At 43.5% G+C, this 26,324-nt stretch overlaps 1 protein-coding gene across 2 annotated transcripts in view; it reads right to left on the reverse strand.

Moving 5' to 3' along the window:
• Positions 1–2,352: 2,352 nt before the first annotated feature.
• The window catches only part of SLC28A3 (solute carrier family 28 member 3), a 67,678-nt gene continuing 43,706 nt past the window's right edge, over positions 2,353–26,324 (reverse strand). For both annotated transcript variants that reach the window (XM_030919812.1, XM_010384009.2), the window contains exons 8-19: positions 25,704–25,817; positions 24,716–24,793; positions 21,420–21,500; positions 19,904–19,984; positions 17,449–17,574; positions 15,326–15,456; positions 12,912–13,080; positions 12,312–12,509; positions 7,474–7,555; positions 6,734–6,832; positions 6,033–6,153; positions 2,353–4,859 (exon numbers count right to left, since the gene is read on the reverse strand). In XM_030919812.1, the coding sequence (XP_030775672.1) occupies positions 4,733–4,859; positions 6,033–6,153; positions 6,734–6,832; positions 7,474–7,555; positions 12,312–12,509; positions 12,912–13,080; positions 15,326–15,456; positions 17,449–17,574; positions 19,904–19,984; positions 21,420–21,500; positions 24,716–24,793; positions 25,704–25,817 (1,407 nt within the window). In that variant the 3' untranslated portion in view covers positions 2,353–4,732. The remainder of the gene's footprint in view (positions 4,860–6,032; positions 6,154–6,733; positions 6,833–7,473; positions 7,556–12,311; positions 12,510–12,911; positions 13,081–15,325; positions 15,457–17,448; positions 17,575–19,903; positions 19,985–21,419; positions 21,501–24,715; positions 24,794–25,703; positions 25,818–26,324) is intronic.

Raw genomic sequence — 26,324 nt, forward strand, 5'->3', positions numbered from 1 at the left:
TTCTTGCTTGTGTGAAGGTTAGCTATTTTATAGTCCTCATTCATTCACTCATTCATTTGTTAAACAAATATTTACTGAATGTCTACTGAATGCCAGGTACTAGGGACTGAAGAGACATAAGAACTAGTATTCTAGAGGTTAGACATATGGACAAATAAGAGATAGGCACCCTGCAGTTGAAAGGATTTAGTTTAGACCAAGGAATACTGTCCCAACTCTGTTCTTGTCCATAGTGATCTGTGGGTTTGCCAGTTCTGCATGACCAGAAGATGGAAGGAGAGATGAAGCATTTCTGAATGACCTAAGGTTTTCCTATCCTCTTATTTTATGAATATTATTGGAAGCATGGCCAGTACTTGGAAGAGGTAGGCTTTAATTCTTCATGTTAATATGGCTTGTAAGACTTCAGTTTTTTCCTAATTCTAGTTTCTCATGGCAAAGTTGTTGGTTGTCAGTGGCCAGAGGACTAAATTTAAAGGTTGTCATTTGAGTACTTTTCTCTGTTCTGTGGCTATAGGCTATATTCCTAATACCAGCCACTGTCCTTCCATTTTGCAGAATGCATAATGGTTAAGAAGGGCTGACTTGATGTAGGTTCACTGTTTAATCTCCAGAGTTTCCTGGAATGAAAATGCAAAGTAGCCCACTAATAACCAGGTTGAAACTACTCATTCTATAACCAATGGGCAGTCACATTGCCTTTGTGATATAAAGGAAAATATCATTGTTATAACAAGGTTGCGTGGTTTTTAGTGCCAGAAAAAGAAAAGTCTACGCTTTTCTTCCTGCTTGAGCTTAAAACAAAATTAAGTAACAGGCTGTAAAGAGCAGCCTTTCTTAGGACCATATGGTTCATTAGCACCACATGGTGTACCTGTACCAGAGATAGTTATTGAGTCCTGTGCTCCTGCCTGTTTAACATGTGAATGGTTGCCTCCCCTTGCCCCACACCAGTACAGTCAGGGTAGCTTAATCCTTCCTGGCACACTGTGTCCTTGTTGGCTTATAATACCTTCTTTATAAGCATACTTGATTTTTGGAATTGTTCTGTAACTGGAAATAAGTCTCATTGGACAAGTGCACGTCTTAAGCTCGTCGCAGTGCCCTACCAGCCTAATTAAACTACAGAAATATGAAAGTAATCAAGTGGGAACATTTGCAAAATGAATGCCTGTTAGTAATCTGCATAGTTACAGAGACTGTCACTTAGACCTAACTGCTGGGATATGTTGACTTTACCAATGGGGAGAAAAAAAAAATCAATGTTCCATATCCCATGACTCCAATCTATTTTTGACTGAGACCCAAAGGCCTCTCCAGGGTCAGAAAATTTGTTTATAACCAGTTTCTGGATTGTGAAGAGAAATATCACTTCTGCCCCCTCCCCTTTTTTGCAAACCAATAGAGAACAACATGAAGAATAAGCTGCAGTAAAGTAAACTTCCATCTTCACTGAAACGAGGAAACACTGATATCTGGAACCATAATACTGTATACAAAAGGGGCTTTCAGGTTAGGGAAGACTACCAGTGGGAAGACACAGAGGCGGCTAGGGGCTTTGGATTTCATGGGTGGACTGCATAACGTAGGAAGTTCTCCCAAGGAGATGTTCCAGCCCTGGCTTGAAGCAAGGTTGGGGAGCACAGACCAAGAGCAACAATCTGTCAGCAGCGAGTGGGCTCAAACAGCTGAAAAACATAGGCATGCCATCTTTGCCCACTATAGGGATGTGGGTGAAGGAGAAACTGGGGAAAACAAGCAGCCTTCTGCTTCTATGTCTGCTAAAGGGAAACAAAAACATCACCATGCACCGGCCGGGCGCAGTTGCTCACGCCTGTAATCCCTGTAATCCCAGCACTTTGGGAGGCCGAGGCGGGCGGATCACGAGGTCAGGAGATCGAGACCATCCTGGATAACACGGTGAAACCCCGTCTCTACTAAAAATACAAAACATTAGCCTGGCGCGGTGGCGGGCGCCTGTAGTCCCAGCTACTCGGGAGGCTGAGGCAGGAGAATGGCCTGAGCCTGGGAGGCGGAGCTTGCAGTGAGCCAAGATTGTGCCACTGCACTCCAGCCTGGGCGGCAGAGCGAGACTCCGTCTCAAAAGAAAAAAAAAAGAAAAAGAAAATCACCATGCACCAAAACCCTCCATTAGGTTGTTTCACTGGGAGAGGGGCCACCTATAACTTTCACAGGGTATTTGTGAGGTTTCTGGAGGCAACAAGCTCAAGAGACTTAACCAGCTCATTCTGCTGGTCGTTGGCCTTTACTATCCTCCATAATATAGCTCGGGAATAACACCCGCCTTCTCAGTTCAAGGATGCACAGTATTAATAAGGAACCAGCGTATGACCTATGCGAACATATTGCATTTATAAAGGAATGTCACACATATACACAGAGGTAGATGAAAAAACACATCAGAAAGGGCACATCAAAGCAGGTAAAAATTAAGACAAGATATTTATCCAAAAACTAATCTGACATCTTATCATACCAGAAATATACACACACTTCAAACCTAGGAAATCATCCTATGAAGCTGCTCTGACCAATATGGTAGCCACTAATACTTGAAATATGGAGTAATGGAGTAACAAAATTTTAAATTTTAAACTGCTAATCATTTCAGTTATTGGAAAACTTTTAAGCACATTTAGACCAACATGGGTATGTAAATTTACTTTGCAAATTTAGATTTTATGAAATCTAAACATGGGTTAAGTATTATCAGTAAAACTTTAGTGTCTCAACTGAGATATGCAAACCAGACTGAGACTTAGTTTGATAAGAATGAAAAATATCTCACTGAAATAATATCTCCAATGTATTGGGTTAAATATATTAAAATTAATTTTACCTGTTTTTTAGTGTGGCTATGAGATCTTAAATTACATGTGACTTGCATATGTCTATCAGACACCATTGCTATAGAAAAAAAAGCACCAGCATGCAAAGTAAATGTACATGCAGTGTCCAAAGTAGGAAAAGGAGAACCCCCAAACCAAAACCTGTAAACAAAGTAAACGAATGTCCACAGAGGAATGGTATAATACATATACATAACATTCTGTAGGGTATGATGAACTAGGACACCAAACATTGAGAATGGGGGGAAAACATGCAAATATGTTTTCCTAAAATTAAGTCTGAAGACTGCAAGGGCACATTGAACTCCAAGGAAAATTGATACAAATAATGATAAATATTTTAGTATATCACACTTCAGGGATAAACAGTCCTCTGGACATTTAGGCTCCTCCTTCACCACCACAAAAAACAAAACACACAAAAAACCACAACTATTTACACATAGATTTTTCTTTTAAGTTACTCTTGTACACAAACAGAAAGAAAAATAGAAACAAAATAAATTACTTAAGGTATTTCAAAACCTTTTTCACATTCAGTGTCTGTTTCTTGACTTGGTAATTGACGTTTGTGTTTTCTCACAGCATGTGGTCTTTTTGCTATTAAGAGCAGTGGTGACGGGCATTTCATTAAAGAGCACACTACCATTGTCTCTGGAATTTCTGACCCCCATTCTTCAAGTTTGATACTGATGCCTTCCTGGTCAGTGAAATTATCAATGCAAGGTTTTCAGAGCTCAACCAGGACTTTTTTTCCTCAACTGCTTCTTACACGGCTTTTGACTGAAGAGTAACTGCTTTGTCACCAGGAATACATTACCAAATGTGCACATGAATAGGCCTACCATTATGGCCTACAACAGGATGGCTCCTTGAAGGGAGACAAGGATGTCATATACCCTTGTGGTGTATCATATTACTTCTGCAAAATATTCACTATCCCTCCCTATGACAGAATAATTTAACTGTGGTGACTGACATCGTGCCTGTCACAGGACTTATTTTGGCTAATGGAATGTCATAGAAATAAAGGGTATAATTTCCTAGCAGAAGATGAAAGAGCCATCATGTGGTTCCCACCTTTCTTTTCCCTCTTAAGACCAAAATGCCCCCGCTTAAAGGCTGCTCCTTTAGACTGGGTCCTGAAGCAATATGCATTACAACCAACATGGATCGTTACAAACATGTGAGTGAAAAATAAATCTGTAAGCCACTGAGGTTTTTAGGGTTGTTTGCTAGTGCAGCGTAACTTATGCTTAAACTGACTGATAGAACTCTTAAGCAGAATGGATTTAAACCCTGGTTTTGGTATGGTCCACGTGTTCTCCTCAAGGATTCTTGATTTCTGGAGGACTTCCTGAGGGTAGTCAATGAGTTGGTGATTGATGACTAGTTTTCCCTTATGTGAGATTCAAGTTCAGCCTATTTCAGGTAAGCCAAGGTGTATGCAGAGTGACATCACCTGAGATGTGCTTAAGCTGAGTCACCCTGAACTAGTTTGTGGACACTAAGTGGGTGTGGGTGAGTCACAGCCCAGTTGTTGGGAGCTGCCATTGATAGCTGTATTCTGGTGAAATGCCTTGGAAACATGAAAGTCAGAAAATACCATTGAGACTGGAAACCACACCACCTCACTTTGGGACATCATAGAAGTTCTCCGTGGGGAAGGGGCTGGTGGGGAGGGAAGGGGAGGAGGAAGATGTTGTAGCTCTGAAGGTCCACTCTTGTTTTTCTTCATTCCTTGCCATTAAAGCTGATTCCATGATGGAAATATCAATCTGTGGGCAGTAGTTTTTTTTTTCTCTCCAAAGTAGAAAATTCAGCATCTGTACTTAAGAGTTCCACTGGAGAAGTGGCTGACCTCAAAATGTATTAGGGATCCAACTGCAGTTAAAGGTTGATGGATTCAACAATGTGCAGCAGCCCTTCAAAGAATACAGGCTGTGGTTTCCTCCTGGGATGACTTCACCAGGACCCTTGGCAACAGTGCTGGTGGAAAGTGGAAACGAACAGTTACATGAGCCATAGATGGCAGAAACAGTAGGTGAGCAGACAATGACATTAAAAATAGTTCAGGGCAGGAAGCTGATTTTCTCGCTCACATTCTGTTAGGGTGGACTAAAGGACAGAGGCACTGGGGAATTCATTTTGGCTCCTAAATTCTGGGTGTCCTCAAGAACTTTCCCTGTTTGCTCCATAACAAGCAAAGATAGGATAGAATCAATCGTTATAAAACACTTGTACATTAAGGATGGTATCTTGGGTGGGAACATTGATTTTGCAAACAAACTGTATGGGGTAGGGGTGGCTGCCATGGGTCACTGGTGGTTTCTTGTTCACCATAGACAATCATCATGTTGTCTGGACAGTTTGGATCCCCTTGAAGGGGAGGCAGCAGAAGGCGGCAGTTAAGGGCATAGGCTTAGCAGGCAGATAGACCTGAATTCTGTATCTCACTTGTGCTTGTGCTAATTTTGCTGGAGTAGGCATAGCTTCTCTAAGCCTTAATTTTAAGGAATGCAAAAAAAAAAAAAAAAAAAAAAAAAAAAAAAGAAACCGGAGAGAGATAGTTCCCAACGTACACAGTGGTTGCAAAGTTTAAGTGAGCTAATTCATACAAAGTGCCTAACACACAGCTGGGTGCATATTAAATGCTTGAGTAGCACTAGCTAGTGTTATAGTTGCTGGTCTTATCTGAGGAAAGTCAAAGTGAAAGGTAGTTAGAATCACTGCAAAAGTTCTTACTTTTTTTTTTTTTTTTTTTTTTTTTTTGTTGAGATGGAGTCTCGCTCTGTCGCCAGGTTGGAGTGCAATGGCACGATCTGGGCCCACTGCAACCTCCGCCTCCTGGGTTCAAGCGATTCTCCTACCTCAGCCTCCCGAGTAGCTGGGACTACAGGCGCCCACCACCACGCCTGGCTAATGTTTTGTATTTTTAGTAGAGACGGGGTTTCACCGTGTTGGCCAGGAGGTCTGAAACTCCAGACCTCATGATCCGCCCGCCTCGGCCTCCCAAAGTGCTGGGATTACAGGTGTCAGCCACTGCGCCCGGCCACTTTGAAATAGAGTCATAAAGTTATAAAATTAAGTGGATGGGGTATTTAGGTCTGATTTGATTATTAATAATGAAGTATAAAGAAATTATAATCAAGAATACAATACCTGTTCAACAGACTTTGGCAACAAGATATCACCTTGGTTGTGTTTCCAGGGAAACTGGAGTTGAAGGCATTCTCTACAACGTGATGGCAGCTGATGTCCACAGGAGTGCTGGAGAGTATGCCTAGGAGCAGAACAGAGTCCCATTTATTTTATTATTTGTTTATTTTTTAGTTTTATTTATGTATTTGTATATTTATTTATTTATTTTGAGACACAGCCTTGTTCTTTTGCCTAGGCTAGAGTGCAGTGGCATGATCTCAACTCACTGCAACCTCCGCTTCCCGGGTTCAAGCGATTCTAATGCTTCAGCCTCCAAAGTAGCTGGGATTACAGGTGTGTGCCCAGCTACTTTTTGTATTTTTAGTAGAGAGGCGGTTTCACCATGTTGGTCAGGCTGGACTCAAACTCCTTACATCAGGTGACCCACCCACCTTGGTCTCCCAGTGTGCTGGGATTATAGGTGTGAGCCACTGCACCTGGCCCCATTAATTTTATTAATTAAAGAAGTCCCTGAACCCTCATTCTGTTCTTAGCTTCTCTACCACACTGCACACCTTTAACTTTACAATATGCCGAAGGACAGCTCTGACTCTCAGCTTTCTGTGGCGATGTGTGCTGCACGTGCAAGCTAGAGGCACTGCCTGTCCTGAAAGCTGCCATTCATCCTGTGGGCACCAGGACACAAAGGACAGGGTGTATACCTGCGATGCAGGCTGTCATGAAGCAGGCCACGGTCCCCGCGATCAGAGCTCTCACTGCTCCCGAGGCGATGTCACGCTTTCTGGAAGGGGCCATGGATGCTGGGAAACATGGAAGGAGGGATGTGAGATCATGGTTGAAGTATTGATTAAAACCCTTAGCCTCTGAACATTGTTCTGGGGCTGGGCTCAGGTCAGCTGCCTTTTTTTTTTTTTTTTTAACTTAACTGGGAAATTTAAGATTCAAGAACTTAGTAATAAACTCCACATACAGAGAAATTCTCTGCTGTGGGAAGAAGGGAAGAGGCTTGTTTGCCAAAAGGCTCAAAGGCTTTCATTCTCCACAGAAGAAACACCTCCTATGTTTCATCCAAAGGGCTGTTCATTGAAGGCATGGCAAGGCAAATGAGTGGCAGGAGGGATGACTAAGATGATGTAAAACTCAACTGTCACCATCTACTTCTATGCCCATGGCAGACACCACTAAGAAATCACAGCCTTCTCCTACTGGACTTCCAATGGCTCTCAGAATCCTTCTCCAGGTGCCCATCATAAATCTATTGGCATCGGCATGCAAGGTGAAGCCTACAGGTCACCCCTGGGCTGGGAGAAGCACCAGAGGACTCATGACTGTTGAAAAGGCCTTTTTCTTTTCCTGACATGAATAACATTACAGAGCAAAATGGAGATCCAAGTATGTCTATGTCACATCTGTGTTGTTGAAGAATGTTCTTTTCACTTACTGAGTCCGCCGATCACAATTCCTAGGGACCCGATATTGGCAAAACCACAGAGAGCATAAGTGGCGATTATCTCAGAACGAATCTGTAAGCAAGCATAAACACATATGTATACACAATCTGATCTTGCTCAATAAATCTGACATCCAACTGGGCTTCATTTTGACCATAAATTCAATATTGACAAATAAATGCACAGTCCATGGTATCAAATGCCCATTACTTCCTAGACCCCTTTTACCATCTCCACTTGAATTTTGTGGGAAAATGGAAGGGGACTGTGTGGACTCAGTGACTCTCTACAAAAGGCTTACAATTGGTAGCCTTGGCTTCTACAAATGCTGCTTCCTGGTCAATAATGCCTTCTAATATTCCATATGACCTGGCCATCTGCTACAGTGTGCTGGAGATACAAAATTGGTCCCAGAAAATATTCACATTACATTTACTTGACAAAAAACTTATTCAGACTATATAAAGAACTGTTATAACTCAATAAGATGATAAATAGCCAAGGAAAAATGAATAGAGATTTGGATACTTGACAAAAGCTCTGCAAATAACCAAAAAGTACATGAAAAGATGTTCAACATCATTGATCACCAGGGAAATGTAAAATAAAGCCACAATGAGATACTACTATACCTCCCCTAAAGTAAAAAAACTGACAATACAAAGTGTTGACAAGGATGTGAAGTGACTAGAACTCTTAGATATAGCTGGTGGGAATGTAAAATGACATAGTCTGTGAAACAGTGTGGAAGTTTCTTCTTAACATGCAGTGCCTGAATGACCCAGCAGTTTTTCTAGGAGAAACAAAAACACCACAAAAAGACTGTACATAAATACTTATGGCAGCTTTATTAAATAGCCTCATGCTGGCAACAACTTTAATGTCATTCAGTAGGCAAATGGATAAACAATTGTGGATACCCATAAAATGAAATGCTGCTTTGCAATAAAAAGGAAATACATCCAACAACATGAAAGCCAAGTGAGCACATGTATATGAAATTCTAGGGCCAGGTACAGTGGCTGACGCCTGTAATCCCAGCACTTTGGGAGGTTGATGTGGGTAGATCACTTAAGGTCAGGAGTTCAAGACCATCCTGGCCAACATGGTGAAACTCTGCCTCTACTAAAAATAAAAAAATAAATAAATAAATAATTAGCCAGGTATGATGGTGTGTGCCTGTAATCCCAGCTACTTGGGAGGCTGAGCCAGGAGAATCGCTTGAATCCAGGAGGCAGAGGTTGCAGTGAGCTGAGATTGCACCATTGCACTATAGCCTGGGCGACAGAGTGAGACTCCATCTCAATAATAATAATAATAATAATAAGAAGAAGAATAAATCCTAGAATATGCAAAAATAATTTACAGTGAAAGAATGGATATTGGTTGCCTGGGACTAGGTCTTTGGGTGGGGATGGGAGTGGAGTTGTTGACTACAAATGGCCATGAGGAAAACTTTTTTTTTTTTAAAGGCGTGATGGAGATACTCTATATGTTGAATATGGTTGTGGTTACACAGGTGACATCAAAACTGAGCCCTTAATTTGGTATTTAAGTTATAATTCAGTGAAAAGGATATAATTTAAGAATAATTATGTTAATAAAAAGGAAATTCTCAGCTATCACAGGAGCTTCCTGATAGTCTGGCCATGGTGTGTGTACTGCAGCTCTGACCACTCCATGGGAATGTCAGGACGCCCAGCTGGAAGTAGGAGAAGGAACATCCCTTTCACGGGGCAGTCAGAGGATGGAAGATGAATTCATGAAAGCATGGGTGTGGCCCTGTGACTCAAGAGATACTGCTTAGGCCAGACAATTTTTTTTTTTTTTTTTTTTTTTGAGACGGAGTCTCGCTCTGTCGCCCGGGCTGGAGTGCAGTGGCCGGATCTCAGCTCACTGCAAGCTCCGCCTTCCGGGTTGACGCCATTCTCCTGCCGCAGCCTCCCGAGTAGCTGGGACTACAGGCACCCGCCACCTCGCCCAGCTAGTTTTTTGTATTTTTTAGTAGAGACGGGGTTTCACCGTGTTAGCCAGGATGTTCTCGATCTCCTGACCTCGTGATCCGCCTGTCTCGGCCTCCCAAAGTGCTGGGATTACAGGCTTGAGCCACCGCGCCCGGCCAGGCCAGACAATTTTTTCTCAGTTTGAGGACTGATTGAAACTGAGGCTCAGAAGATCCCGTCTACTCTATTGTTCCCAGAGGCACACCCAGTCTGACAAAGGTACCCACGTGACTAAAGCAATAATTTTCCAATATCCTCAAAACTCTATGATTTTGTTCAAAGAATAAACCGAGCAATACTACACTCATTCAAGACTCAAGTGACCATGGTAAGATTTTTGTTGATTCCAAGGCCTCTCTTCTCTCTCATGGTTTCTGAGAGCTCTCCTTTGTTGATATTTTCCATCAGCGTGCATATAGCCAGCAGGAAAAAAAAAAATTTCAAGTAGGTATGCAGTCCACCGTTCCTGGAAAAGCTGTCCTTGTTCCCCACTTTTTTCTAGTGCTTTTTCATTTAGTTCAGCTGGCTTCAAAACCAGGCATACTTATTAAGAGATTGTGGGGAGAAAGATAAGGGGCTTGAAACTCCTCTTTCCCCTTTCCTGGGATAAGTGGGAAGGGGGCACACAGATGTGGCCATGATGGGTTTTAGAAGAGGAAAAGGAGGCTGGGACAATTCCACGCTGACTTTGCCCATAAATGTGCAAGATGATGTGATGAAAAGAGATGCACCGTACTAGGAAAATATTAATAACACACCTTACAACTCTCCTTGTGTCTGCACGGGATGCCATACGTACAGGATGGTCATTATAGCACTATCTCTGATAGTGAAAAAACAGATAACTGCTTATCAGAATGGGACTAGTTGAGATGAATTATGGCGTGCAATACAATAGAATACTATGTCACAGGTGCTGATATGGAAAGGCACCTGAGACACGTTATTAAGTGCAAAGGAAAGGTTAAAAAGTGAGTATATGTTACAGGGAGAAGAGCTCCAGAGAAAGAAGAAGATTGCCTTACTTTTTCCTTTATCTTTTTTTGGACCTTTTGAATTCTATACTATGGTATGTGTTACATGTAAACAGATGAATAAAAACAGACAAAGTATTATCTTTAGGAAAGAGAAAGTGATGGAATAAAGGGCTCCTCCTAGGGGCATGGGGCATAGTATTCTCCCTCTTATCTCAGATGGAGGTCAGCATGGGCATAATTCAGTGGATATCACTGGTGTTTTGCCTCACGGACCCACATGTACGTTCTGTTCTGTGGCACCTTTTCGAGGAGACTGTTGGGACGCCCTCCTCCACTTCTAGGTTGTGAGCAAAAATTGCTGAAACTCATCTGCATTTTGTTGATTGCAAATCAGAAATTTGGAGAAACAAAATGCCTTTCCCATCGTGACTCCACAATAGCAGAGGCCACTGAGCTCCTGTTTCCAAATGTTCTCTCTGTGCCTGCCTTTGGTTGGGCTCACCCCTAAACTCAATCAGCTCTACTGTTCTATCACTATCCTCACAATAACCTTTCCACACAACTGCTTCGTGCTGCCAGAGCGCAGAGCCCGGCCTGCTCCTTAACAAAACGATTCTTTCCTGGCAACTGGCAATTGGGGATAGAAAACATTTCACTTAATTTAGCCTATTGTTTACTTTTGGCAGGGAAACAAACTGGTTTTGGTGGCATCTAAACAATGAGAATAATTGGCCAAGCTGTACTGGGAGGTTAGTTGAAGAATGAACATCCGAGAACGGGAAAATCTGCAGAGCCCCTGCTCGTGTCAGAGGTGTGGGTCAAAATGCCCTAGCTGTAAAATATAAATCAGTGCTCCCCCAGGAGTGGGCTTTTACGCTGGTGTGCTATGTGGGAGTAAATCTGCAGGCTTGTTCTTTGGCAGGCCGGGAAGGATGGTAGTGTTGTTTGTGGGTGAGCAGACTCAGAACCTTAGGCAGGCTACTTTTCCTCCCCTTTCATTTTTAAACCAAGTACATGCCTGGAACATTAATTCCAAATGGATTGTTTCAATGAGTACTAGGGGTGCTCAGGAATGTTAACCATTTCCTTAAGAGTTTCCATGAGTGACAGTTCTGTTCTCCAGGGGAGAAAGTTGCAAACTCAACTACAAACATGACCTCACCTGAGGTCCTCATCCCACCAAAGGCCAGGCAGATGTGAATGTCTCCTTGCAGGCTATTGACCTGAAGTCCTGACGTAATTATGGGTGCTTGTCTCAAGGCTTTCAGATCACAGACTCTGAGTCTTTTCTCTCCCTGATCCACGTGGAGAGCAGTGATGATGCTACACTCTCTCTCAAGGATGTCCAGGCATGATGTTACTTTTAGACGGTTTCTCAGAGCTCACAGAATCCACTAAGTTCAAAGGGAGAGGTCTTTATGATCACTAGACTGTCAGCCACTAGACTATGAGGGCAGGGGCCCCATGACTTGCTGAAGGCTATGGCCTCGGTACTCAGCACATTGCACATAAAAGGCATTCAACAAATTTTGGTTGATTGATTGCAGTCCCAGCTCATGTGACTCTGGGTCTGTGTCCACAGTCCTCAAAAGTAAATGATCACAATGGCAATGATTAGCTGTGTCTACACACTCATACACACACACTCTCTCTGATTAATTCAACATAACTGAAAATTAGGAAGTTCTATGTACGTTATGAGCTCCATGAGCCATAGATTTTAGGTTGTTTTGCCCTCTGATCTATCCCAGGTGCCTGGCATAGTGCTTGACGCACAGAGGCATAAGTAATAGATGAATGCAGGTATGTGATGAAGAAATGTACCGAGGAATTAAAATAGTTACTCACTGATATATATTGCTGCACACCATTCACAAATTTGGGTCCACCTTCTTTCCTCAAGTGGATCCATTTTGAGAGGTGCTCGTAAGCCACAAATTCATTGAAGAAGGTCTTATAACCTATGAGTCTGGCAACCATAAAGCTGTCTTGCCATTCCACTCCCATTATGAAGGAAAAGGGCATGAAGATGTAGGAGCAGATTAGCTATAGAAACCAAAAGTAGACACTTGATTAGAATAGTGATTTGCTTTCAGTTCTGCCTCCTCAGTGATAACACTGTTTCTGATCCCTCTGTCTCCTTTAGGCACAGAAATTCCTTCTTCCCTTGCCCATTTTTACCCATCAGGAATCAGAGCTAGAAATCGGTCATTTGAAATAAGCTGGATTCTTGGGGAAGGGGCCAGGAGAGACTGACGGTCGTTGCGGGGAAGGAGGGTGATAGGAGACAGAGAAAAGGTGGGTGGGAAGTTGGGGGATGCATGAGAAGCTTCTACAGCATGGAAGAGTCCACTAGGTTGTTAGGGTGGGCTGTTTACAAACCTATTTTATTTTTAAACAAAGATAGGCAGAAACAAAACAGAGGGCAGGGGTGTGATATGATTATACCTCAAAACTCAGCTGTGGGTAGTCAAACATGTTTCCAAACCAGGACAGGGCTGAATTCATAAAAGACAGCAGGGCCAGGAAGGCAATCAGATTCACAGCAATGTTGGCCACCAGGGAGATGGAGGAGGAAGCTCCTTGTGTTGCAGCTTCTAGAAGATTCCCTGAATCGCTTTATCAAGAAATAGCAATTCTAGAATTACCAAAGGGTTGTTAGGGGATGGACACCATTGGTGCAGAAGTAGCAGAATCAGAGCTTAGACAAGAGACAAACTATCAGGCCCCTGCCTTGCTCAGAATACTCACCTGAATCACATGACTTCATGAAGTAGGCATATGGGTATTTAACCATGTTTGTTCTTGTTTTTAAAGAGATAGGGTCTTGTTCTGTGTCTCAGGCTGGAGTAAAGTGGTGCGATCATAGCTCATTGGAGCCTCCAACTCCTGGGCTCAAGTGATCCTCCTTCCTCAGCCTCCCGAATAGCTGGGACTACAGGTGTGTGCCACCATGCTTGGCTTTTTTTTTTTTTTTTAAGAGATGGGGTCAATCCCAGCACTTTGGGAGACCGAGACGGGCGGATCACGAGGTCAGGAGATCGAGACCATCCTGGCTAACACTGTGAAACCCCGTCTCTACTAAAAAATACAAAAATCTATCCAGGCGAGGTGGCGGGCGCCTGTAGTCCTAGCTACTCGGGAGGCTGAGGCAGGAGAATGGCGTAAACCCGAAAGGCGGAGCTTGCAGTGAGCTGAGATCCGGCCACTGCACTCCAGCCCGGGCGACAGAGCGAGACTCCGTCTCAAAAAAAAAAAAAAAAAAAAAAAAAGAGACAGGGTCATGCTACATGGCATGGGCTGGTCTTAAACTGCTGGGCTTAAGCGATCCTCTTACCTTAGCCTCCAGAGTCTGGGTAGCTTACATTACTTTTTAAATTTGGGAACATTTATAATAAAAACTTGGAAAATGATAAAAATATTACAAGTTTAAAAATGATTTTTATTACAAGTAGCTGCCAGAGAATAGTTATAAAATATAAATGCTATAAAAACTAATGATTCAAAAACAATAACAAACCAATGATTCAAGGAAGGCTGTAAATCCATCACCTCATTTAGAAATGGAGTGCCACCATCCCTTTGAATCCCCCTGTGTACTCTTCTTTGATCCCATCCTCCCCTCTAATCTCAGAGGTACCTGTCTTCCTAAACTTCACTCATCATCCCCTTTCTTTACCGTTTTCCTACATGTCTGTATCCCTAAAAAATATATTGTGTGTCCGGGTGCAGTGGCTCACACCCTATAATCCCAGCATTTTGGGAGGCCGATGCAGGTGAATTTCTTGAGCCCAGGAGTTTGAGACCAGTCTGGGCAACATGGCAAAATGCTGTCTCTACAAAAAGTACCAAAATTAGCTGGGTGTGGTGGTACATGCCTGTAGTCCCTGCTACTCAAGGGGCTGAGGTGGGAGGATCATTTGAGCTCAGCCTGGGTGACAGAGTGAGACCCTGTCAAAAAAACAAACAAAAACAACAACAACAAAAGAAACACACATACAAAAATTGTGCAAGTCTGCACACTGAGTAACTTTATAAGTGGAATTATGCTATATTCTTTGGCAGCTTACTTTTTCACTCATGGTTGACTTTATCTACAACAAGTAAGGGTGAATTTCAGACACATATTGGTTGCTGATGAATTCTGTTATTTAAGGAAATACTCTTGAACATCCTAAATTCCTTAGTCTTTTCCACTCTGTTTTTCTTTCTTTTTCATAGAGCAAAAGAAAAGGAACCAGCTTTCTTATAAGAGGAACCTCCAGAAATGGTCATCCTATGACTGTCTAAACCAAGGCTCCATAAACACTCTGCTATATTTACAAAGAAATATCTTTACAACAAACAGATATGGAAATGTATTGACATTAGGTATTTAGAGAGGTTGATGTCAAGTATTAAACAAGATTTTGGCCAGGTCCTGGCGCTTTGGGAGGCTGAGGCAGGAGGATCCCTTGAGCCCAGGAGCTGGAGATCAGCCTGGGCAACATAGTGAGACCCCGTTTCTAAAAAACTTAAAAAATTAGCTGAGTGTGGTGGCTCATGCTTGTAGTATCAGTTACTTAAGAGGCTGAGGTGGGAGGATAACTTGAGCCTGGGAGGTCGAGGCTGCAGTGAGCTGTGTTCATACCACTGCACTCCAGCTTGGGAGACAGGGTAAAACTTTGACAAAAGGCTTTTTGGAGCAAGTCTCAAAAAAAGGAAATAAGACTCTTTTTGGTGAAGTCTAAATAGTCTTTGGACTTACTTAAATATCGTAATTCACTGTGCTTTCCGGTTATCGAATTTTTGCTGTACATTGAATTTGGAGTCCCCCACCCCAGCTTGGGTAGTCATTAATTAGGTGAATGTGTCACACTTACCCACTTTCCATTTTCATGGCATTCTTGAGGGTTATTTTAGGTTTTTCTGTCTCAGGCCAAAAGAGTTTAGCAGCAGCCAATGACGCAGGTGCCGACATAACCGAGGCTGTTAACAAGTGGGAGGATGGAACCTGCAATTTCAGAAGAAAGAAGGCAAACCCAGGGTTAGCTTTTTCCTTGTGTTCAGAGGAAGGGTCCAAGAGCTCTGCAAGGGAAGAAACAGGGCAGGGGGTTGCTTCTATGACAGAAGACAATGTTTCTTTGGAGGTCTGGAAGAGCCACTCTCGCTCAGTGAGCCAAGTTGCGGGCATCGCCTTGAGATGCTGAGGGATAAGGGAGACATTTGTGCTAACTGACCACATCCCTTGGGAGAAGCATAAAAATGAAATCTGATTGTTTCAGAAAAGAATTAATCCTATGTTGTGGAAACTTTCAAGGAAGATTCCTCAACCTCTCTGTTGCCCTTTTGAACGCTCAGACAGCCCCTAAAGAATGTATGTCATTACAACTTTTTTTTTTCTTTGAGATGGAGTCTTGCTCCATCATCCAGGCTGGAGTGCAGTGGTGCGATCTTGGCTCACTGCAACCTCCGCCTCCCCAGTCAAGTGATTCTCCTGCTTCAGCTTCTTGAGTAGCTGGGATTACAGGAGCCCACCACCACACCCAGCTAAGTTTTGTATTTTTTAGTAGAGATGGGGTTTCGCTATGTTGGCCAGGCTGGTCTTGAATTCCTAACCTCAGGTGATCTGCCCGCCTCGTTCTCTCAAAGTGCTGGGATTGCAGGCATGAGCCACCACACCCAGCCTCATTACATCATTTTAGATAGGGGATGGGGAGTGGAGAAGGGACTCATGATTCACTTGCAGATGTGTATATTCTCCTCTCTCCATCTTCCTTTTGCTTTCCTGAGATCCTCGGTGCCTTTACACAATCTTCATTGATCTGGAGGCCCTTTAATTTGTACATGACTTCTGTTTTCTTTATCGCAGGTCCACTCGTTCCCCTTCCCGCCCGCCCTCACATGGTTTCTGGATTCTCTTCCACATATGTTCAGAATTCCAGGATCAGCAGCTCCCTGCCTGTTCCTGTTCCCCCCCGGAACATTTTTGAGGCAGCATTTCTACAGTGGGGATGGCATTCCCCAGATGATCCACTCAAGCTGCCCATTCCACAGGTGTCCTTTGCCCCTTTCTTCTTGTCTCTTCCTACTAATTGGCACTCCAAGGCCTGGATGAAGACCTAGAATGAAGCCCACTTATCTTGTAAGAAATCCTAGCCTCCTGAGTCACACAGTGACTGGGCTGTGTTATTCCGTTTCAGTATCGGGGATTGTGCCTCTGTGTGGCTTGTAAACTCTATGGGTCGGGGTGCATGCACCAGTTATAACATTCCCTAGCCTTATACTACAGACTACCAACTCTCAAACTTGGCTGTACGTTAGAATCTGAGGAATTTTAAAAAAATATTGATGCCTGGGTCTCATCCCAAGGAATTGTGGTTTAATTACTCAGATATGGACCTGGGCATTAGAGAATTAAAAGCTCCCACGTGATTCTAATGTGCAGAAAGGTTTGAGAATCACTGCTCTAGACCAGGGGTCAGAAAAGTTTTTCTGTAAAGCTCCAGAGAACAAATGTTGTTGGCTTTTTGGATCACAACGACTCAACTCTGTAGCACGAAAGCTGCCATAGACAAATGAATAAAAGTAGTTGCTTTCCAATAATTCATTTCCAAAAACAGGAGCAATTGGGATTTGGCCCATGGGCCATAGTTCATTGACTCCCAGTCCAGATCACCTTGACTGAGGTAACAGTTTTTTTTTTTTTTTTAACAGATTTAAATTTTCAACCAAAGCAACTTCATCATACGATTGCATTTTTCTATTTTTATTCTGCAGATAGAACTCACAGTTAGACAGCAGGGATATGAAGCCCCAAAACTCCTTGGGGTCCCTATGTTCAAACGCCAAAGCAACTGTGACCAACTTTTGCCATATGGCAAAACAAAACAAAAAAACACTCTCTTGGCCTCCTTTTCCCACCAGCAATGGAAAAGAAAAAAATAACAAGAGCAAAGAAAGAAGAGGTTGACGTTTTCATAAGTTAATTCCAAAATATTCTTACCCCAAAAGAAATGTATGCACCTAAGACGCTTCCAGCAATTGTAGAGAACCCGGCGGTCATGATGGCGTGGAGTTCAGACTTGGTGATGTATGGTAAATATGGTCGGACCAGCAGTGGAGACTCCGTCTGGAGACAAAGAAGGGTGACCAGGTTGCTTTTTAAATCTGTGCGGGGGTGGGGGAAGGGGTGCCAATCTACTTATAATTTTATTCTTTAAAGCAGAGAGTTTCTAAGAGTGAACCTCAGACCAGCTTCATCAGCGTCACCTGGAAACTCGTTAGAAATGCAAATTATTTCGATTTACTAAATTAGAAACTCCAAGGGCGGGAGCTAGCAATCTGTATTTTCACAAGCTTTCCGGGTGATTCCAATGCATGCTCAAATTTGAGAACCCACACCATCGACCTCTGAGTTATTTGAACTCTAGGTCAGTTTCCATATGTGGTCATGTGTAAAGTTTGCAAAATTTGTGAGGCTAGACACAGAAAGCCTCCACCCAGCCTAGGAATGGATGCTGTGATGACTTGGTGCCCTTCTCTAAGGGTCAACTGACTCTACCCTGTGGCCTGAACTTCTAGATGGGTGATTTCTAAGCCACTGTGGCTTCCAATCTTCCAACTTCACCTTGACAGACCCTAAACCTATTTCCTGATACATCAGGGAAATAGAGACACAAGCATTAAAAACAAACAAACAACCTCAGCAATAACAAGGACAGGTGCCTGCAGGCCCTTCTGTAACTGGGAGTCAGAGAGCCCTCTCTGATGGGTGGAAAGGAAGAAGCAGACGGACTATAGTTGGAAAGGCTTGAAACCCATTAAGGAGGACAGGCAGCCTGCGGCGTGGGGCTCTCCATAGATAATAGCTGCACTTTTAGCATATTAAGTATCAAATTGAACATCACAGAAGCTTGTGTGCAATTTTACAATTTTCTCCTCATTATTTCTAATTGTTCTATAAGATTGAATGTGTGGTGCCTCGATCTATCAACTAGGAACCCTGTGCATGAGCCCTCTTATCCCGCAGGTAGGAGCAATCAACTCAAGATGGTGCCCTAATTTGTCCTGGGAGATTTTATGACTGTAATTATAATTATTTCAACTCCTAGGGAAGGAAGTGTGGGCCCCCACTCTAAAGACTATGCTCCAGGCTAGTAAGCATAGATTTTTTTTTTTTTTGATACAGTTTTGCTCTTGTTGCCCAGGCTGGAGTGCAGTGGCATGATCTCGGCTCACTGCATACTGTACCTCCTGGGTTCAAGCGATTCTCCTGGCTCAGCCTCCTGAGTAGCTGGGATTACAGGCATACGCCACCATGCCCAGCTAATTTTGTATTTTTAGTAGAGACGGGGTTTCTCCATGTTGGTCAGGCTGGTCTCGAACTCCCGACCTCAGATGATCTGCCTGCCTTGGCCTCCCAAAGTGCTGGGATTACAGGCATGAGCCACTGCGCTCGTCCATAAGCATAGTCTTTAGAGTAGAGGCCCATGCTTCTTGTTGGCTTACCAACAAGAAGGTTCAGCCTGCCTGGAGCAGTTGTAAGCCTGGGATTTGGGGCTATGTGTTTTTCTGAGTGACTTGATTTTTGCTTCAAATTCAATTTCCTTGCCAGTGGTGCTGGCAAGCATTCACACCTGGTTTTCGTGGCGTGTGACTCCATTCTACCTGAAGCTGCATATCTGGAGTGATGAGGGACTTATTACAATTTCTTACTGATCCACCCATTAGCAATGCTGCTATTTTGAGGGACACTCCTTGGCATTATAGTTATTTGCTTAAATGGGCTTCAGGCAAAAGAGCATTTCTCCATGTGATGGAACAGGGAGGTGAAAATTGCAGCCTAAAAGCTTAATTTTGATGAGAAGAGAAAAACCTAAAAGCATTTTTTTCAGGCTCAGCAAAGACAGAATATTGACCAGTTCAGACAAGTTGAGAATACGCTCAAGTGTTTACACAGTTGCATGGTTGTTGGTGGAAAGGCTTTTTGGTCTCCTCCATTGCCACAGCCATTATAGTTTAGAATGGGAGGCTGCCTGTTCCATGTTTGCAGCTTCGAGATTTGGAAATAGTGAAATCCATTCAAGTGGAAGAGCTAACAGCCTCTGAAGAGTTGACCAGAAACCTCACAATCACTAAATTCAGATTTATTGAGAATCTATATGAGAAGCTCTATGTCTATGCTTTAATAAAATGACAACCTTCTATTCTCTTCATAAACATTCTCAAGAACCCAATTCCACAATACCATACCCAGATTGTTAAAAGGAATTTCTCTCTCTTTCTCTCGCTCTCTGCCTTCTCCCTCTGAAATCTGGACATTGCCAATACTGGGGCTTTCTTATTTTGACACCCTTCTCTCTACACTAAAATAACATTGTGTTATTTTCTAATTTGACTTTTTGGAAAGAGACGATCCATTTCAACAGATGTTTTGTTTTGTTGATATTACAACTTACTTGTCCAACAAATATATTGCCAGAAGCAACTACAGATTCAATAGGAGATGATCCTGTAGTAACTAGCATGATCCATCCAACCTAAAAGGAAGAAAGGGACAAAGTTGACAAAGAACTTTTTGTATACCCAAAACTTCAAAGTAGGGATTAAAATCCTTAAACTGGAGTAAAATGTTGAGGGCTTCAACAATTGTCAGCAGGCTAATGATGGTGCCAAAGGTAAGTTTAACTTATTGAGCCCCTAGAGCAGGCCAAGCAAATCCTCTTATTGGAGTAGTAAGTCTGAGTCATTGCATATACTTTGAACATTATACAAATCAATTTCTATAGGTCTATTGTATACAAGTAATAAATGACAATTGCTAACATGGTCATGGAAGGCTTTACTGCATTCCAGGCACTGTGTTAAGCCCTTGATCCAGAAAATGCAATTAATTCTTATAATAACTCTTTGAGAGAGGTCCTATATAATTATACTCATTTTATTAAATAGGAAACCAAAGCACAGAACAGTTTAGTTGTTTTGTCAAAGGTCACCCAAATGTAGCGGGATGTATTTGAGGTTTGGTCTTTTTTACTTAATTGAAATGAACATGGTTTTTGGTTCCACTTTTGTACTGGCCTTTCAACTAGAGATGGTGGATGAGGACTTCCTGTTGCATTCTCTCTCCTTGCTTTTTAGTTTAGACAAGAGCGTAGCAATTCTGAATGTTTTGAGGTTTAAACAGAAAATTACGGGCCCTGGAGTTCTTGCTGTCATTCTGAACTCTGCTGCTACCTGTATTCTGGTTCCCTCTCTCTCTTCTCTCTTTTCTCTTTCTTTTTATACATTTTGATTTATTTATTGGGATCAAGGAGGGCTGTGGCTGTGCCCCAAGCACTGCCTGCACTGCTCTGTGCTTTGGTGAGGTGCATCCAAATTGGCTGACAGATCTCCTCATCCTCTGATCTAACACATGAACATAGGACTCCCAGAGGCGAGGGCAGCAGGAAGGACATGAGCTCTTCGGCTCTGTGTGTGTGCACGCGCGCTTCTGCTAACGAAACTCTCAGGAGTGAAAAGCTGTTTCTCCTTTTTGCTTCAATTTCTCGAGCACCTCCAAAACAAGAAGGGTCTACTTTTGTAACCTCCTTAAGCAAGGTGGCATATAATTAAGGAGTAGCTTAAACAAGAAAAAAAGGTAAGCACAGGGTGGATAACCAAGATGAAGGAACCAAATCGTTTCCCCCAGCAGTGTCTGACCTCAATTCCTCAGCTAAACAAGTAATTGCTATAGTTTCATGAAGATATCCAGTGGTTTGCAAATCAAAGCCCTATTAGAAGCTGCTGAGATAAAATTCCCTCTATGGACACATTTAGGATTGGGGGTTTTGAATCTAATCACTTAGGTGGTGGTGGTGGATAATGGTAGGAAGAGAAAGGCACTTCGTAAATACCTGCATAAAAGGCCTTGAGGACTTGCGTCTGAGATAATCAGCTCTACACCTGTAACCCAGTCCCTCCCAGCCCCAGTACCTTTCTAATAATCCACTGCATCAGTCCCAGGTAGTACAGCATGGACATCACTGTGCTGAAGAAAACCACGATTGGCAGGATCTGTGAGGACAGAAACAATCATGGATTAATGATGGGTCCAGTTGCACCAGCAGGTTTTATATCAGGCCTCCTCTCTGTCTCCTTTTCTCCCTCTGAAACATCATAAAAATACGGGAAACTCCTCTTGAACTTTAATCAGGCAGCTTCCCTATCTACAGTCTTTTCTTCTAATTTGTCACAGGACTTGACTTTTTTCCCCTCTCTTCTACGGTGGGCTTTTTTTGCTCAAGGAATGAAGTCTGGGGGGATTTGTAATAACTAGATCAACACACTAAAGGCTGCCAGAAAATAGTCTTGTTGTTCTGATGCTAAAAAGACATGGGCTTCACCACTAGTTAGCAGAGTAACCGAAGTCAAGATAAATTGTGAGCAACCTCAGAGCCTTATTCTGAGTGTCTGTAGGGGTCAGGTAAGGCATGTGGGTGCTGATACACAGTGCCTCCTACTGGATGGCAGACACACCCGACAGCAATAACTTCAGCATGTCCTGAGAATGACCCTATGGTCTAAGCATGTACGTTTGGAGTTCTGAACTAAGGAAACTAGGAGTGGCCAACCCAAAGATTCATTCCTTATCTATAAGGAATATCTGAACCCTTGGCCCATCCCGTGGAAAGCAGGCCATACAGGGGATCCAGGCCCTTGGTTTTGGGTTAAATGAAGGTTGGGGTCGGGCGCGGTGGCTCACGCCTGTAATCCCAGCACTTTGGGAGGCTGAGGCGGGTGGATCACGAGGTCAGGAGATCGAGACCATCCTGGCTAACACGGTGAAACCCCGTCTCTACTAAAAATGCAGAAAATTAGCCAGGCGTGGCGGCGGGCACCTGTAGTCCCAGCTACTTGGGAAGCTGAGGCAGGAGAATGCCATGAACCCGGGAGGCGGAGCTTGCAGTGAGCCGAGATCAGGCCACTGCACTCCAGCCTGGGTGACAGAGCGAGACTCCATCTCAAAAAAAAAAAAAAAAAAAAGAAGGTTGGGAGGTGGAGGTTGCTGAGGTAGGGTGCTAAGTGAGAATGCTATATAAACTGCCTTTTACAAACGATAGCTGTTCTCCTGTCTAGCCTGCGGCCACTGGACTGCCCTGCATGTGAGTCCCCTCAATAAACCCTGTTTCTCATTTGCTGGCTCCAGGTCTTTTCTTTGGCCTGTCAAACATGGTGCCCCCCTACTGAAGTCAACAGGGATCTGTCATGACCTCTATGCAGTAAACATTCATTCTTCTAGCTTTTAAGATAATAGTGATTTTACCTATAGTTTTTCATTACTAAAAAATGACTGCATTTTGGAAGCTACTTTAGTTCTGTGTTGAAGGCCATTGCATTTTCTGGGCGGGCTCGGTGGCTCACACCTGTAATCCCAGCACCTTGGGATGCTGAGGCAGGTGGATCACCTGAGGTCAGGAGTTCAAGACCAGCCTAGACAACGTGGTGAAACCCTGTCTCTACTAAAAATACAAAAATTAGCCAGGTGTGGTGGCGCACGCATGTAATCCCAGCTACTGGGGAGGCTGAGGCAGGAAGATCGCTTGAACCTGGGAGGCGGAAGTTGCAGAGCCGAGATTGTACCATTGCACTCTAGCCTGCATGACAGAGCAAGACTCCATCTCAAAAAAAAAAAAAATTGTATTTTCCTAGATCCTATGTTCCTGATGCTCTTTGGGTGCCTTCAATGTAGCCAGTGTTTCCACAGAGAGCAGTTTCTACCCTGCATAGACCACACAGAGCTGTGGGCTGGGTCTTTCCTCGGCCTCATCTTACTGCACCCCTTCCCCATTGTTCCCCAGCTAACTGGCCAGAGAAAGCTGCTACCAGAGGCACAGAATGTCCGAGGACAATTTGTACAGGATCTAATTTAGAAGAAATCTATTAATAATATATATTAAAAGACATTTTGTGCCAGTATTCAGAGCTCACTCACTATGAGCCTTTTATTGGCTTTAAAGGGTAGGCAGTGCCTTCCTGAAAGCTTGAGGGAGTTAAACAGTCTCATCTCTGGAATGTTAGCAGAGGATTCTGTGTTGGCAGGAAAGAATAGGGGCCACTGCCCTGGAAGAGGGTAGGGGGAGGGCCTGAAAACCCCTGTGTAGTCTGGGTAGCAAGTTATTCCTTCTTTATGACTTTATTTTTTCCAATTCTGAATTCATTTCATGATATGAGCATATTCTATCTCACTCTATAAACATTTGACCCTTCAGAGATGGCTGAGTTATCTCAGCCCTAAAATATCAAACCAGCTAAACTGCCGGGTGGAGGCTGCTGGGGGTGGGGGAGGGTGCTAAGTGAAACGCTGTATAAACTGCAGGCTTTTTACAAACGGTAACGGTTCTCTTCTCCAGCCTGCCGCTAAACTGCTGGTTTGGTGTTTTAGGCTGAAAAAAGATTCAGCCTAAAAGTTGGCCTAACTGAAGCTGGGGTAATTTGGAGGTAAATTTGGAGTCTCTAGGTGAGAAAACAATTTAGAAGTGTATGAATAACAATACACCACAAGAAAAGCTGAAGGAAAACCCGAATGCATGCTTCTGACTCACTGACAAGCGTTTGCAGGGACTTCCCAGGGGAGGATGGGCTTCCTGGGGCCTGTGGGAGCCTCAAGAAGGAATTGACTGTGGCCAGCCCTGGGGCCAAGCTGCCTTTCCCCTGTAAAATAATGTTCCTTCTTTAGTTAGGAGAAGGCCTATCCTCTAGTCCTGCCTAGGCAAAGGCTGTGCTGAAGGAGAGATGAGAAAGGTTTAGCGCGGGGATGGCTCTAAAACAGGGGTTGCTGTGGTTGACCGGCTGCCCCAGGGACTGGGACTGAGAGGCTTTCTGAATACAGAGCTGTCATTGATCCGGGACCCATCAGCCATTCACTGCCACATGTCTACTTGTTGCTGGGAGCATAATATTCTCTTCCCTGAAGGCCCAAAATGTTATTACCTTTTGATTCTTCCTAAGTATCGCAGATAAAGCTACAAGCCCCACCCCCTGGTATTTGAATATTTCTAACTTCCTCTGGATGTTTCCCTTAACGCCATAGTAACAAGGTAACATGTGTGCAGTCCACTAACTTCAGATAACATTGTCAGTGGAAAAGGGTGGTGATGTATTACACACCTCTGACCAGCCCAGTAGGTATATACCTGGTTTTTGGTCAGTTAAGTTCTATCTGAATATCTACAAAGACTGAGAAGCTACTGAAATAGCAGTGACTACATAGAAAAAAGGTTTGACTTTACCTTAAATGCAAAGAAGTGGTCTTTGTATTTCTCACCAAACACAAATGAAGCACCAGCATCTGTGTACTCCAGAAAAGTCTGAGTTAAAGAAAGAAAAAGAGATTTCATTCCAACCACATGAGTGGAAATTAGTGCACAGGAACGCTAGGCTCTCAGAGGATGGACCCAGGAAATGTGTTGGATAGACTTGGGAAGTTAATGTTCTCAGCTTTGCCCCCTCTAATGAATGGCGTAGTAGAAGCATATTTTTGAAGTATTCCTGTATACAAATTTTCTGACATTTCTGACATTCAGTCTGACTCCAGAATGCTACAGAATGAGTTGACCATGGCAATGTGTTGGGAGTCATACATAGATTGTAGGTGGCATTAGTTAGCACTGGATGCAAAGGAAGGCTGTTTCTCTGTCTGTGGAAACATCTAAGAAGTATGATAGTCCTTGGGGAGGAGGATGTGGGCAATGAATTAGGGACTGATATAGGTACGGAACAGCAGTAATGTTAACAAACCAGACAGACTAACATATTCAGTATAAGCAAAACTATCTGTCTAACCTGATGCAGAATTAAAATTTGAGACAACTCGGCCGGGCACGGTGGCTCAAGCCTGTAATCCCAGCACTTTGGGAGGCCGAGACGGGCGGATCACGAGGTCAGGAGTTTGAGACCATCCTGGCTAACACGGTGAAACCCCGTCTCTACTGAAAAATACAAAAAACTAGCCGGGCGAGGTGGCGGCCGCCTGTAGTCCCAGCTACTCGGAGGCTGAGGCAGGAGAATGGCGTAAACCTGGGAGGCAGAGCTTGCAGTGAGCTGAGATCCGGCCACTGCACTCCAGCCCGGGCGACAGAGCAAGACTCCGTCTCAAAAAAAAAAAAAAATTTGAGACAACTCATGCAGACAGATAAACCCATTTCTGACACATCTTGAGGATTACCTCCAATGTTAAAAGCACCATGAAAGCAAGATGTTCTTTTGAATTAAACTTACCTGAACTTGCCTGCCCAACCAATCAAAAGCTATATATCCAGGGTCAGTCCTTAGAATCAAGAGCCCAAGAAGAAACTGTAGCCCGATTCCCCATAAGACAGGTCTCCAGTAAACCTATACAGAAAGATTAAGTGATATATCTTAGAAGGAAAATTAATGCAGGCCTCAGCATAAATATTTAATGGATCACTATTTCCTTGGACACATTCTCAGATGTGGTCTGTCACCCACCTTCTTTGGGAGGCTAAAGCTGCCATAAGCAGAGAACCCTTTGATAGAACCATACCTCAAAAAACTCAGGCCGGGCACAGCGGCTCATACCTGTAATTCTAGCACTTTGGGAGGCCAAAGTGGGCAGATCACCTGAGCACAGGAGTTCAAGACCTGCCTGGCCAACATGGCAAAACCTCATCTCTACTAAAAATACAAAAAGAAGCCAGGCATGGTGGTGAACGCCTATAATCCCAGCTACTCGGGAGGCTGAGGCAAGAGAATCGCTTGAACCCAGGAGGCAAAGATTGCAGTGAGCTGAGATCGCACCACTTCACTCCAGCCTGGGCAACAGAGCGAGACTCTGTCTCAAGAAAAAAACAAAGACAAACTCAGGATTGTATTCCTTCT

The sequence above is a fragment of the Rhinopithecus roxellana genome, chromosome 16 (assembly GCF_007565055.1).
Source record: "Rhinopithecus roxellana isolate Shanxi Qingling chromosome 16, ASM756505v1, whole genome shotgun sequence".
NCBI lineage: Eukaryota > Metazoa > Chordata > Mammalia > Primates > Cercopithecidae > Rhinopithecus > Rhinopithecus roxellana.